The sequence below is a fragment of the Marmota marmota genome, unplaced genomic scaffold (genome assembly GCF_001458135.2).
Source record: "Marmota marmota marmota unplaced genomic scaffold, marMar, whole genome shotgun sequence".
In the NCBI taxonomy this organism is placed as follows: Eukaryota; Metazoa; Chordata; class Mammalia; order Rodentia; family Sciuridae; genus Marmota; species Marmota marmota.
The window spans coordinates 8,239,208-8,251,658 of record NW_026000249.1 but is presented as its reverse complement, the minus strand read 5'-3'; the positions used below and the strand labels follow the sequence as shown (position 1 = coordinate 8,251,658).

Genomic DNA, 12,451 nt, shown 5'->3' with positions numbered 1-12,451 from the left:
TTTTTTTTTTTTTTTTTTTTTGGTGGTGCCAGGGATTGAACTCAGGGCCTTGTGCATGCAAGGCAAGCATTCTACCAACTGAACTATGTTCCCAGCCTTCCCATATTCTTGGAAAGGCAAAATTAATATTGTCAAATGGCCATACTATCCATATCTTTCTGTTGTGCCAGATTTACATCTGATAATTTTTCTTCTGCCTGAATGACTTACTTTTTTTCTTCATTTTTTTGTAGTTGTAGATTGACAGAATGCCTTTATTTTATTTGTTTATTTTTATGTGGTGTTAAGGATTGAACCCAGTGCCTCACACATGCTGGGCAAGCGCTCTACCACTGAACCTCAGCCCCAGCCCCTACAGCTGGTTCTTGAACTCAGTTCTTTGGAATTTAAGATTTCGAATTCTTATTATTTTGTGATCCTTACACCCTTGCCTGTAAACATATTTATAAATGGAGATGTTTCGGTGTTGTGAAGGGATAGTAGTTCAGCAATGAAGCTTTTTGCTGAGTCACATTGTGTTAGATTCATAATTAATTCTCAAAAAGCACAGCTTGATTAGTTCCACTTTGTGTATGAGAAAACAGACAAGTTAAAGCAACTTATTCAAGGTCACACAGATAGAAAACTCTAGATCATAGAGTCCAACCAAGTTTTTTTTTATTCTCATGTCTATTTCCTCTATACAATTGTTTCTTCAAGACCAGATTCTAGAAAGTTAGGGAAAATGCATGCAAAGTAAGAGAAAAGTTAGTAATTTTAATTATAAATTGTAAAGTTGCATTGGATTGGTGTGAATTCTAAAGATGAATATGGAGTAGAGTAAGAAGAACATATTGTAATGAGCACCCCAAGTTTTTCTTCGGAAATTTGGGAAAATCATATAAAGGAGAAAGTAACTTCAAGCTTTCCTAGCAACTAAGAGAGATTAGGGTTGAAAGAGTTATACTTCTCTTAAACTGAAGAATACATTCCATGGATAAAGATCATATTCTTCAACTTTTTGTTTTCTCCCCAGCTATGCTGGGTTATGTTGTACATACATGATCAATAAATACCTGAGACTTTGCCATGCTAGGCAAGTACTCTACCACTGAGCCATATCCCAGCCTGGCAACTTTTTTTTTTTTTAACTTTATTTTATTTATTTTTATGTGGTGCTGAGGATCAAACCCTAGGCGTTGCACATGTGAGGCGAGTACTCTATTGCTGAACCATAACCCCGGCCTCGATAAACAGGTTTTTAGATCGAAAAGCTAGAAAAGCCCTTCCCAGGCCTTTAAGGACACTGCCCCACTGAGTCTGGAGTCCACTCCTAATCATTAGATGTGGGAAATATGGCAGACAAAAGAGTTGTAAGGGAGTTGCTGGGTCCATGGCTCAGTGGTAGAGCTCTTGCCTAGCATCTGTGAAGTACTGGGTTTGATCCTCAGCACCACATATAAATAAACAAAATAAAGGTCTTTCAACATCTAAAAAATAAATAAAGAATTGTGAGGGGCAAATAGAGAAAGAGCAAAGTGCCAAGCACAAGGTGGTGATTGGGAGGGGCGGTGACAAGGGGTCTTGTTCTGTTACACCTCCTCTCTCTCAGCTGGTGGCCCTGAGCAAAATAAATAAATAAATAAAAGTTCAGTCATCAAATGCTACAAATGTTAAAGATGAAGGGACCTTAGCGATATCTACAGTTAGAATTTTACAGATTCGAAAGGCTGAGAGCTGAGGTTAAGTAACAGCCAAGAGCCCTACTGAGACCCTGCTCTCTGATGCTTTGGACTCACCCCTCCTTCAGGTGGCTCAAGCCTGTCTTCCAGGCTGGAGGGAAGTTGAGGGAACTAGAAGAGCGTGGGAGCCCATGGGCACTCAGTCCTCTGAAGCTCCAGCCCACAAAACGCCTTCCCTGGCAGGCTAAGGTTTTTCAAAGTGCACTTTGAAAGTGTGCTTGTTAAAAATGCGAAACTCTGGGGATGGAATCCTAGAAACTGCATTCTTAACAAGCTCCCCTGATGATTCTACCATGCAAGGCATGACTGAGTGACCCATAAAAGCACTGCTCTTCTCTCTCCCAGGAATTGACATTATTTTAATAGACTCCCAAAGTCTTGGAGACTTGATAAACTACAAATACTGTCCCCTCTCCCCCAGCCCCTCTGAGTTGTAGATGCTGGTAGAATTCCAGCCTATTCCTTTGGTGCATTAGGGCAGAAAAGTTGAGGAGGCTAGTGCTGTCCTGTCTTCAGCTGCTGGAGGCAGGACATGACCCTCTTGGCAGGTACTCTGGAGCCTTAGGATGGCACTCAAGCTTTTGCATGCTCCATTCAGTTTTATTGACTGTTGAAAATTATCTAGAAAGACTTCAGTTCTCCATTTTACTATTACAGATGATGATACCCCAGTAAATATGTCAACTTTTTTATTCCCCCCAGGTATTAAGGACTGAACCTAGAGATTCTGTACCACTGAGCTACACCCCCCTTCCCATTTTACTTTTTATTTTGAGACAGGACCTCACTAAGTTGCTGAAGCTGGCCTCAAACTTGTGATCCTTTTGCCTCAGCCTCCTGAGTCACTGGGATTACACGTGTGCACCACTGCACCTGGCTACCTCTTCAGATTGAACTCAAATATACACATGTACACATGGAGGAAATAATTTTTTTTTTTTTGCCTTATTTGGAGTTTACCATTCACAATCAGAAAATTAGTCAAATGTATTTATATAAGTTTATACTTTGTTTTCTATAGCAATTCAGTTAAAAATTGGGTTTTGTTAGAGATGTCCAAAAGAGTGGCTATTGAATTAGTTTTTGACTCAGAAGGCAAAAAGACTATGGGATAGAGAGTTGCTTAGCTGGGCATGGTGGCACATGCCTGTAATCCCAGTGGCTTGGGATGCTGAGACAGGAGGATCGTGAGTTCAAAGCCAGCCTCAGCAATGGCAAGGTGCTATGCAACTCAGTGAGATACTGTCTCTAAATAAAATGCAAAATAGGGCTGGGGATGTGGCTCAGTGGTTGAGTGCCCCTGAGTTCGATTCCTGGTACAAAAAAAGAAAAAGAAAAAAGAATATCAGGGCTGAGGGCTCTATAGTTCTTCTTACCCCATGGTAGAAGATGGCTACAGTTACACCAGCTATCAGGTCCTTCAATCTAGACAACTGGAAGAAAGAAGGGGCAAGCAAAACTTGACCACAAATCCCTAGCACACATCTTCTTACATCTCACTGGTGAGAAATTATGTCATGTGGTTACTTCTAACTGCAAGAAAGCCTGCAAATGATTGCCTCTTTAGCTGGCCACATTGCTGTCACCAATAAAATTAAGCCTTTTTAGTCTAAGAGAAGGGGGAAATGGTGGTTGGGTTGGCAATTGGCAGTCTCTGATCAGGTAACCCAATACTGTTGTCAATACGAGGAAACAGCATATAGCCCAATTTGGGCTATTTCCATTTGGAAAAAGCAGTGTCTTTCAGCTGATCCGTATTCAATAGTCACTCAGGTATACTTCACCTATTTTTATTTATTTTGCATTAGACTGGTGAGAAAACAGCAATTTACAAGTGGGAAGTCAATATATAATTGCCTTTCTTGCTGGCTCACCATTGTTTTATTCCTATAATTGGCATCATCTGCTGCCCAAGAACAATTAGAGACCCTGATGTCATCATGCAGCATGGCTAAACCTGCTCGCTAATGAAGGAACTGAAGATGTCTGACATTTAAATATGCTATTTTACCGAGTACCTCTTAGTGTTTAGGTCTCAAAGTTGGTGGAGGAGGAGAAGTATTTCTCAAATCCCCCTCCCCCTATGAGGTTGCCATAGAACCATTTCCCTCTGCTTTTCTGAACGTTGAGTCTCTATGGCAATCCCTTCACTTCATCCTTCATGCTCTTTCCGCATGAGCAGTAAATAGTTGAAGGCTTTTGTGAACCTCCTTGCTGACAAGTAAAACATTCTCCATTTCCACAGTGCAAACAAGATAGGGTTGCTTTGTTACTTCAGTCATCTGAGTACTGAGATGTGGTGGTGGAAAGGCTTGTTTTTAATTTTTCTTTTTGAGATGGGAGTCTTGTTCTGTTACCAGTCTGGCCTTGTACTTTTGGCTTACATGCCACTACAGTTTCCAAGCAGCTGGGGCTACAGGTGTGTACTACTGTGCCCGGCTAGAGGTATGGATGTTTGAATTGAATGTGCGTTGTTTTTCCTTTCCAGAATGCCCATATCACAAGCCCCTGGGTTTTGAGTCAGGGGAGGTCACACCAGACCAGATCACCTGCTCCAATCCGGAGCAGTATGTGGGCTGGTATTCCTCATGGACTGCAAACAAGGCTCGGCTCAACAGTCAAGGCTTTGGGTAAGTAGTGCAGTCCCAGGTGGTTTTCTGTTTTGTTTTTCCCATATACTTTAAAAAAAATAGGTTTCTCTAATAAACAAATGGCACAGAATGCACTTATTTATTCAATACTGAGTACCTTCCATGTGCCAAGGACTGTGGGTATAGCAGTGGACAGGATGGATAAGGTCCTGGCCTTCAGGAGGTGCACAGTTTAGAGGAACAGACAGACTATAAGCACATCAGCACACAACCGATTATTCAGTAAGTGTGATGAGCCTTGTGAGGAAAATGAAGAAGGAAATAAGATCTCATCCATTGCAAGTACCAGGGAAGGCTTTTTTTTTGTATCAGGTACCAGGGCACTTAACCATTGAGCCACATCCCGACATCCCTGGCTCCTTTTTAATTTAGAGACAGGGTCTCACTGAGTTACTTAGGGCCTCACTAAGTTGCTGAGGCCAGCTTTGAACTTGCAATTCTCCTGCCTCAGCCTCCCAAGTTCCTGGGATTACAGGCATGCACCACTGCTCCTGGAACCAGGGAAGGTTTTCTTTGTTTCTTTCTTTTCTCTTGTACTGGGGATTGAATTCAGGAGCACTCAACCACTGAGCCACATCCCCAGCCCTATTTTGTATTTTATTTAGAGACAGGGTCTCACTGAGTTGCTTAGCGCCTCACCGTTGCTGATGCTGGCTTTGAACTCATGACCCTCCTGTCTCAGGTTCCCAAGCCACTTGGATTACAGGGGTGCAACACCGTACCTGGCCCAGGGAAGAGTTTCTAAGCAAAAGATATTTCATCTGAGACTTGAAGATTGTGTTTTAGTCAGCTTTTTCACTGCTGTGACTAAAAGACCCAGCTAGAACAACTGTAAAGGATGAAAAGTTAATTTGGAGGCTCACAGTTTCAGAGGTTGTAATCCCTTGGGGCTGAAGGTGAGGCAGAGCAACATGCTGGAAGTATGGTAGAAGGAAGCAGCTCACACGATGATCAGAAAGCAGAGAGAGTCGCCCCTTGCCAAATACAAATATGTTCCCAAAGTCATGCCCATAATGCCCCACCTCCTTCAGCCACACCCCACCTGCCTTCAATTACCATCAGTTAATCTAGTAGGGGATTAATTCACTGATTGGGTAAAGGCTCTCCTAACCCAATCATTTATCCTCTAAACCTTCTTGCATTGTCTCACCCATGAGCTTTTGGGAGCCACCTCACGTCCAAACCATAACAGATGGTCAGGTGAGGGAGGATAAGACGCATGGGTTACGGCAGGTACAAAGACTTGAACTGGGGGATGGTATCTTCTGGTGCTTGCTGGCTATTTGCAGGCACTCACAGGGGAAGGTTCCTGGTGACTTGATGTGTTTCTGGCAGGTGTGCGTGGCTCTCCAAGTTCCAAGACAGCAGCCAGTGGTTACAAATAGATCTGAAGGAGATCAAGGTGATTTCAGGGATCCTTACCCAGGGGCGCTGTGACATCGATGAGTGGATGACCAAGTATAGTGTGCAGTACAGGAGTGATGAGAGCCTGAACTGGATTTACTATAAGGACCAAACTGGAAACAACCGGGTAAGTGGAGCTTACCCAAAACCCATCTTCGGCATACACCCTCTCTGGGACTCCTCTCTTATCCCTGTGTTGCGTTCGTCACCTTCTGTCAGAGCACTAATCCCATGGCAGAGTGGGTCATCTGTGCTTCTTTCCTGCAGTTCAGTTTGATCTTTCCTGGTTGTCGCATTAGTGCCTGGCAGTTTGTGAATGAATGTTGCTCTTTTATGCAAAGAAAATATTTGTCTGATTTCTATCAGTGCATAGTTGCCTAAAGACCCAAGACTGGCCATAGGGAGTATTGCAAACTCACTGGATCATTGAACACACTTTGCTTCATGGGTTTGGCTTGATCCATTACAGACACGGGTAGATAATCATGCATTTGTATAGATATGGCCTCTCCTTACTATTGATCTGAGATTGAATGCTGGAAACCTTTTGACAACCTAGCAAGTTAGCTGCCTAATCACACTAGTGTTTATTAAAAGGATTCCACCAGTGCAAGAACAGACACTTTTGGGCAACCCTATATCCTATTAATCTTTGAAAACTGAGACCAAAGTCATCTTCATCATAAACTAAACACATTAGATTCCTGACTATAAATATTTGAAATGAACAAAAATGAGTTAAAAATTCACTACCTGTTTGGAAATGTTAAGTATTTTTTGCCTAAGAGTAAGGAATTACCCGGGCTCATTTTGACATTTGACTAGGTTAAGCAGACCTGTATGGCTGACAATGAGAAGGCTTTGTGGTCAGTCTGATGACAATCTGCAAAGTATGACATTCATGGATGAGGTTGAGGAGTTCGGACACAAGGGGAAAAAACCATCTTGATACTTGGACATCTAAATTCATTTTTGTTCTTATTAGTTGGCTTTTCCAAAAGATATTAGGATTCTGTTTCAAGCCCCGTGCCTTTTTGTTGTTGCTGTTCTTTTTTAGTTATACATGACAGTAGAATGTATTTTATATTGGAATAACTCCAGGACAAACATATTATACATACACGGAGTATAACTTATTCTAATTTTTGTGGTTGTACATGATGTAGAATTACCGTGATCATGTATTCCAATACAAGGCTAGGAAAGTTATATCCAATTAATTCTACTGTCCTTCCTCTTCCCCTCCCATTCCCTTTCCTTCATTCCCCTTTGTCTATAATCCACTGGATTTCTATTCTTGCCCTAGCCACACTCCCTTGTTTTGGGTTAGCATCCACATATTAAAGCCCTGTGCTTCTTGCACAGGTCTTGATAGTCATTGTTCTTTGAAAGAGGCACTCACTTCTGGTATTTGCATAAACTAGTGGAGCCTGTTCTATAGTCCCCTCTTTATCTGGTTCCTGATTGGAATAACTCCAGGATAAACAGCTGAGAGAGGATAACATTAGGTGTTACTACTGGGAAGAAAAGCAAGATCATGGCAGACAAGGCCTGTCCTGTTCTTTTTTAGTACATATTAGTTTCGTTATATTATAGTCATACATCAGATAACACATTTTGATCATTTACCCCTTCATTTCTAGCCTTTCTCTCCCCTACCCCAATATCCTTCTTGCTAATGAATAGTCTCCCTTCTCATGTTATCTTTTTTTCTCTTCCTAGATTTCACATGAGAAAACATGTCATTTATTTATTTGTTTGTTTATTGATACCAGGGATTGAACCCAGGGGAGCTTAACCACTGAGCCACATTCCTAGACCTTTTTTGTATTTTATTTAGAGACAGGGTCTCACTAAGTTACTTAGGGCCTAGCTAAATTGCTGAGGCTGGCTTTGAACTTTTGATCCTCCTGCCTCAGCCTCCTGAACTGCTGAGATTACAGGCATGTGCCACCATGCCTGACATCCATTCGTTTATTTATTTATTTTGGTGGTGCTGGGGATGGAACCCAGGGCCTTATGCATATTAGGCAGGCACTTGGCCACAAAGCTATATCTCCAGCCCAATACTTATCTTTTCAAGTACGGCTTATTTTACTCAAAATGATGTCCTCCAGCTCCACCCATTTTCCTGCAAATTACGTAATTTCATTCTTTATGGATGAATCATACTCCATTGTATATATAGATCACATTTTCTTTATACATTTATCTGTTGATGGGCACCAATACTTGTCTATGGTAAATTGTACCTCAATAAACTTGGGTATGCAGTTACCTCTATAAGTATGCTGACTTCAGTTCTTTCAGATATATCCAGTAGTGCTATAGCTGAATTCTATGGTAGTTCTATTTTTAGCTTTTGACCTCTATACTGACTCCCTTAGTGGCTGTGCTAATTTAACATCCCCACCAGCAGTGTATGAGGGTTCCTCTTCCCCTGCATCCATACCAGTATTATTATTATTAGGTACTGGGGATTAAACTCAGGAGCACTCAACCACTAAGCCACATCCCCAGACCTATTTTGTATTTTATTTGGAAGCAGGGTCTCACTGAGTTGCTTAGCACCTTGCCATTGCTGAGGTTGGCTTTGAACTTGCAATCCTCCTGTCTCAGCCTCCCGAGCTGCTGGGATTACAGGTGTGTACCACCATGCCTAGCTCAAGCATTTATTATTATTTTTATTTTTGAGGATAGACATTCTGACTGGGGTGAGATGAATTCTCAATGTAGTTTTGATTTGCATTTCTCTGACAAAGATATTCAACATTTTTTTTCATACAATTGTTGGTCATTTGTCTTCTTTTCGGAAGGGTCTGTCTGTTCAGTTCATTTGCCCATTTATTGATTGGGTGATTTTTTATTTTTTGGTGTTTTTTGAGTTCTTTATATATTCTGGATATTATTCCTCTGTGGGAAGAGTAGTTGCCAAGGATTTTCTCCCATTCTGTAGGTTGTCTCTTCACTCTGTTGTTTCCTTTACTGTGTAGGAGCTTTTTAATTAATATGATGCAATCCAACTTGTCAATTCTTGCTATTATTTCTTGAGCTATTAGAGCTATTCAGGAAATCTTTGCCTATGCCTATGTCTTGAAGTGTTTCCCTTGTGTTTTCTAGCAGTTGCATAGTCTCTGGTCTAATTCCTAAGTCTTTGATACCATTTTTTTTTGGTCCTGGGGATTGAACTCAGGGCACTCAACCACTGAGCTACATCCCCAGCCCTATTTTATATTTTATTTAGAGACAGGGTCTCACTGAATTGCTTATCGCCTCGCCATTGCTGAAGCTGGCTTTGAACTTGTGATCCTCCTGCCTCAGCCTCCCAAACTGCTGAGATTACAGGCATGCGCCACCATGTCCAGCTCTTTGATCCATTTTGAGTTGACTTTTGCACAGGATGGGAGATAGGGATCTAGTTTCAGTCTTTTACATAATGGATATCCAGTTTTCCCAGCACCGTTTGTTAAAAGGCTGTCTTTCCTCCAGTGTATGTTGTTGACACCTTTGTCAATGAGATAAGGCCAGCCTTGGTTAGTGGATGTTTAAGGCCAAATTCAGGAGATTATCTCAGAAGGAAATGAAATGTTCCCTTGTCGTGGGAGAGAACACTATGACTCTGGGAATAGTGCAAAGAATGATTTCTTTGGAAATACTGTCAAACATCCATTGCATCTTTTTGCATGCTACTTCCTGAAAAACACTATGCATCAAACCCTTTTTTTCTCTATGATACCACCCTCCAGTTTTTTTTTTTTTTTCAATTGGCAAAAGGGGATTTATTGAACCAGCAAGCTGGGGCTCTGTGCCCACTCAAGAAGGGAAAGCAGCCCAGAGCCCCGAGCAGGGGCTGAGCACTGCTTAAGTACACTTTTTGGGGAGGGCAGAGGGCTTTGTATACATCAGAACAAATCATCATTAGGCGAGGGAAAATTGAATAACAACTCCTAAACATGATTGGTTCATTCATTGGCGGGAACAGGTCAGGCTGGAGTGATAGGTCATTCCTAAGGAGGGGGTTACATTTAAACTGATTGGTCCAGGCCCTGCAATGCCTACGTGCAACCACACAGAGCCCTTATTAAACAACCAATAGTCAGGGGAAATATTTACTGGGCAGTTCCAAGCATTGTTTCAACAGCTACAGAAATTTCAGGTTTTGCAGGTAGCATAGATACCTAACAATACCTAATCCTTTACATTTTAACTCAGACCTTGCAGCTACCCTCCAGTTTTTATCTGTTTAAAAAAATATTTTTCCAAGTCTAAAAGGTACTTGTCACTAGTATCAAAGTAGGAACACACATTTCAGCTCTGGTTCACAGCTTCAGAGCCAGGCACAAGTTTCTATTTGAGTCCATTTGGGATACCTTTGAAACATGGGAACATTCTTCTTGTAAGTATGATATGGGCTTTTTAAACTGTCTTGTCAAAATGCAGACAACAAAAACACAAAATTGACAGTAAGAGTCAAAAAGCTCTTTTTTTTTTTTTTTTTTTTTNCCTGGGATTGATCCCTGGTGCTACAAAAAAAAAAAAAAAAAAAAAAGTGACTGAGAAACTGAATTTTCATCTAATGTTAATTCATATAAATTTAAATTTAAATAGATGCTACTGGCTACCACATTGGATGGTGTAGTTCCAAAAGTCTTCATATATTCAGAAATGCCTCAAGCATATAGGTGCTGACAATTATTAAAGGTCAGATTTTACAGGGTACTTATAAATTCTTTGCTCTATAACTACTTTCTAGGATTTTCCATGGTTCAAAGTTGGAGTTGACTCCAGATAGTAGTTGGTTGTCTTTTTCTCTCCCCTGATGTAATGGTAACAGGATTTCTTTCCTCTCTTTAGGTCTTCTACGGAAACTCAGATAGAAGTTCCACAGTCCAGAACCTGCTGCGGCCCCCCATCATTTCCCGCTTTATCCGCCTGATCCCACTGGGCTGGCACATCCGCATTGCCATCCGCATGGAGCTGCTGGAGTGCGTCAGCAAGTGTGCCTGATGCCTGCCTCAGTTTGGCCCTGCCACAGGGTGGAGGGGTATGGGAGGGACCTTTTTTTTTTTTTTGGTACCCGGGATTGAACTCAGGGGCACTCAACCACTGAGCCACATCCCCAGCTCTATTTTGTGTTTTATTTAGAGACAGGGTCTCTGACTTCCCTGAGTTGCTTAGCGCCTCACTTTTGCTGAGGCTGGCTTTGAACTTGTGATCCTCCTGTCTCAGCCTCCCAGGGTGCTGGGATTACAGGTGTGGCCCTGCTACAAGCACTTTTAAATGCAGAGCTTGGTAGAGAATATTTCATTTTTTAAAAAGCAATATAGTTTCCAATGAAAGAAAATGAACTTTCCCCCCACTGAGGGCCAAAGAAAATAAGAACAAAGAAAATATCCCCCAAACCAATTTTCTTATGAAAGCTTAAGTAGCAGGGGTAATTTGCTGCACTCCCTCTTGCTTGCTCTCTCTGTCTTGGCGACACTGTGAAAGGTGCAGTCCCAGGGGAATACAAAGCAGCCCTGATAATTTGAAAAATCTTTTTTGCTCAACCACATTCAAAACAGGAATGTACAGTTTTGTAAAGCTTTGCTTGAATGCTGAAGGGAAGCAGGCTTGTAGTTACATTTTCATTCAGCCATGGCCTTGAAGACTTGAGAAGTACCTGAAGTTATGGGGGAGACTGGGTGGCAGTACAAATGAGGTAGATGGGAGCCTGTGGCATGCCCCACAATGGTCCTGGTCAACAGATCCTGTACATGACAAAGGACTAAATGTTCAAGATAGGAAAGGTAGGAAAGCTTCCCTGTTCAGTTTTCACCTTGTGGGGGTGGGGTGGGGTAGAGTATTAGCTTCAAGAACACAGGGAACTTGGCCTGGTGGCACATGCCTGTAGTCCCAGCAGTTTGGGAGGTTGACACAGGAGGATTGGGAGTTCAAAGCCAGCCTGAGCAACAGTGAGGAGCTAAGCAACTCAGTGAGACCCTGTCTCTAAATAAAATATAAAATAGGGCTGGGGATGTGGCTCAGTGGTTGAGTGCCCCTGAGTTCAATCCCCAGTACCAAAAATTTAAAAAGAACACAGGGATTGGGGAGGGGTCCAGAGCTCCCATTACATACGGCTCCATTCTGCAACTCATTCAGGCAAACTACTCCAGTCTGTGATGAATGCATGGGGCAGGCTGATCATTTAAGTAGCAGGTCTCCTATGTTTAGGAACCCCAGATAACTCCAACACAACAGAATTTCCTTATCTCAGACTACCTACCAGTTTTTAAGAAACATTTTGACAACAGCTGTCCCAGGAGCTATCACTGGTCACTTGGAGGTGACCTGTTAACTGCATGCTTCATAGGAAGTGGCCAGGGCTCCCAATATAAAAAGAACCATGTAGCTTCTACCCTGGAAGCCTCTCACCCTCCAACCTATGCCTTGTACCATCCAAAAACACCTGCCCCTGACATTTGACACCTCTTTGGAAAGGAGCAGGCCTGAACCTGGCTTTCTCTTGCTGGAGCTCATTTGGCAGACAGTGTAGCTCAGCCTGAGTTCTAGGTCCTTCCCTGGAAGAGGCTAGTAACATGGAGGTCAGGGGTGGGTAGAGCTATATGGAAAGTAAGAGCTGAGAGGGTTTGGAACCCTCCAAAGAGATTGGGGAAGCAGAGAATGTCCTGGACC

At 42.2% G+C, this 12,451-nt stretch overlaps 1 protein-coding gene across 1 annotated transcript in view; it reads left to right on the top strand.

Annotated features, from left to right (window-relative positions):
- Window positions 1-10,931, top strand: part of Rs1 (retinoschisin 1) — a 30,048-nt gene extending 19,117 nt beyond the window's left edge. Inside the window, exons 4-6 of the mRNA XM_015488065.2 lie at window positions 4,210-4,351; window positions 5,708-5,903; window positions 10,631-10,931. Of these exons, the coding sequence (XP_015343551.1) occupies window positions 4,210-4,351; window positions 5,708-5,903; window positions 10,631-10,783 (491 nt within the window). The 3' untranslated portion in view covers window positions 10,784-10,931. The remainder of the gene's footprint in view (window positions 1-4,209; window positions 4,352-5,707; window positions 5,904-10,630) is intronic.
- The last annotated feature ends 1,520 nt before the right edge of the window (window positions 10,932-12,451 follow it).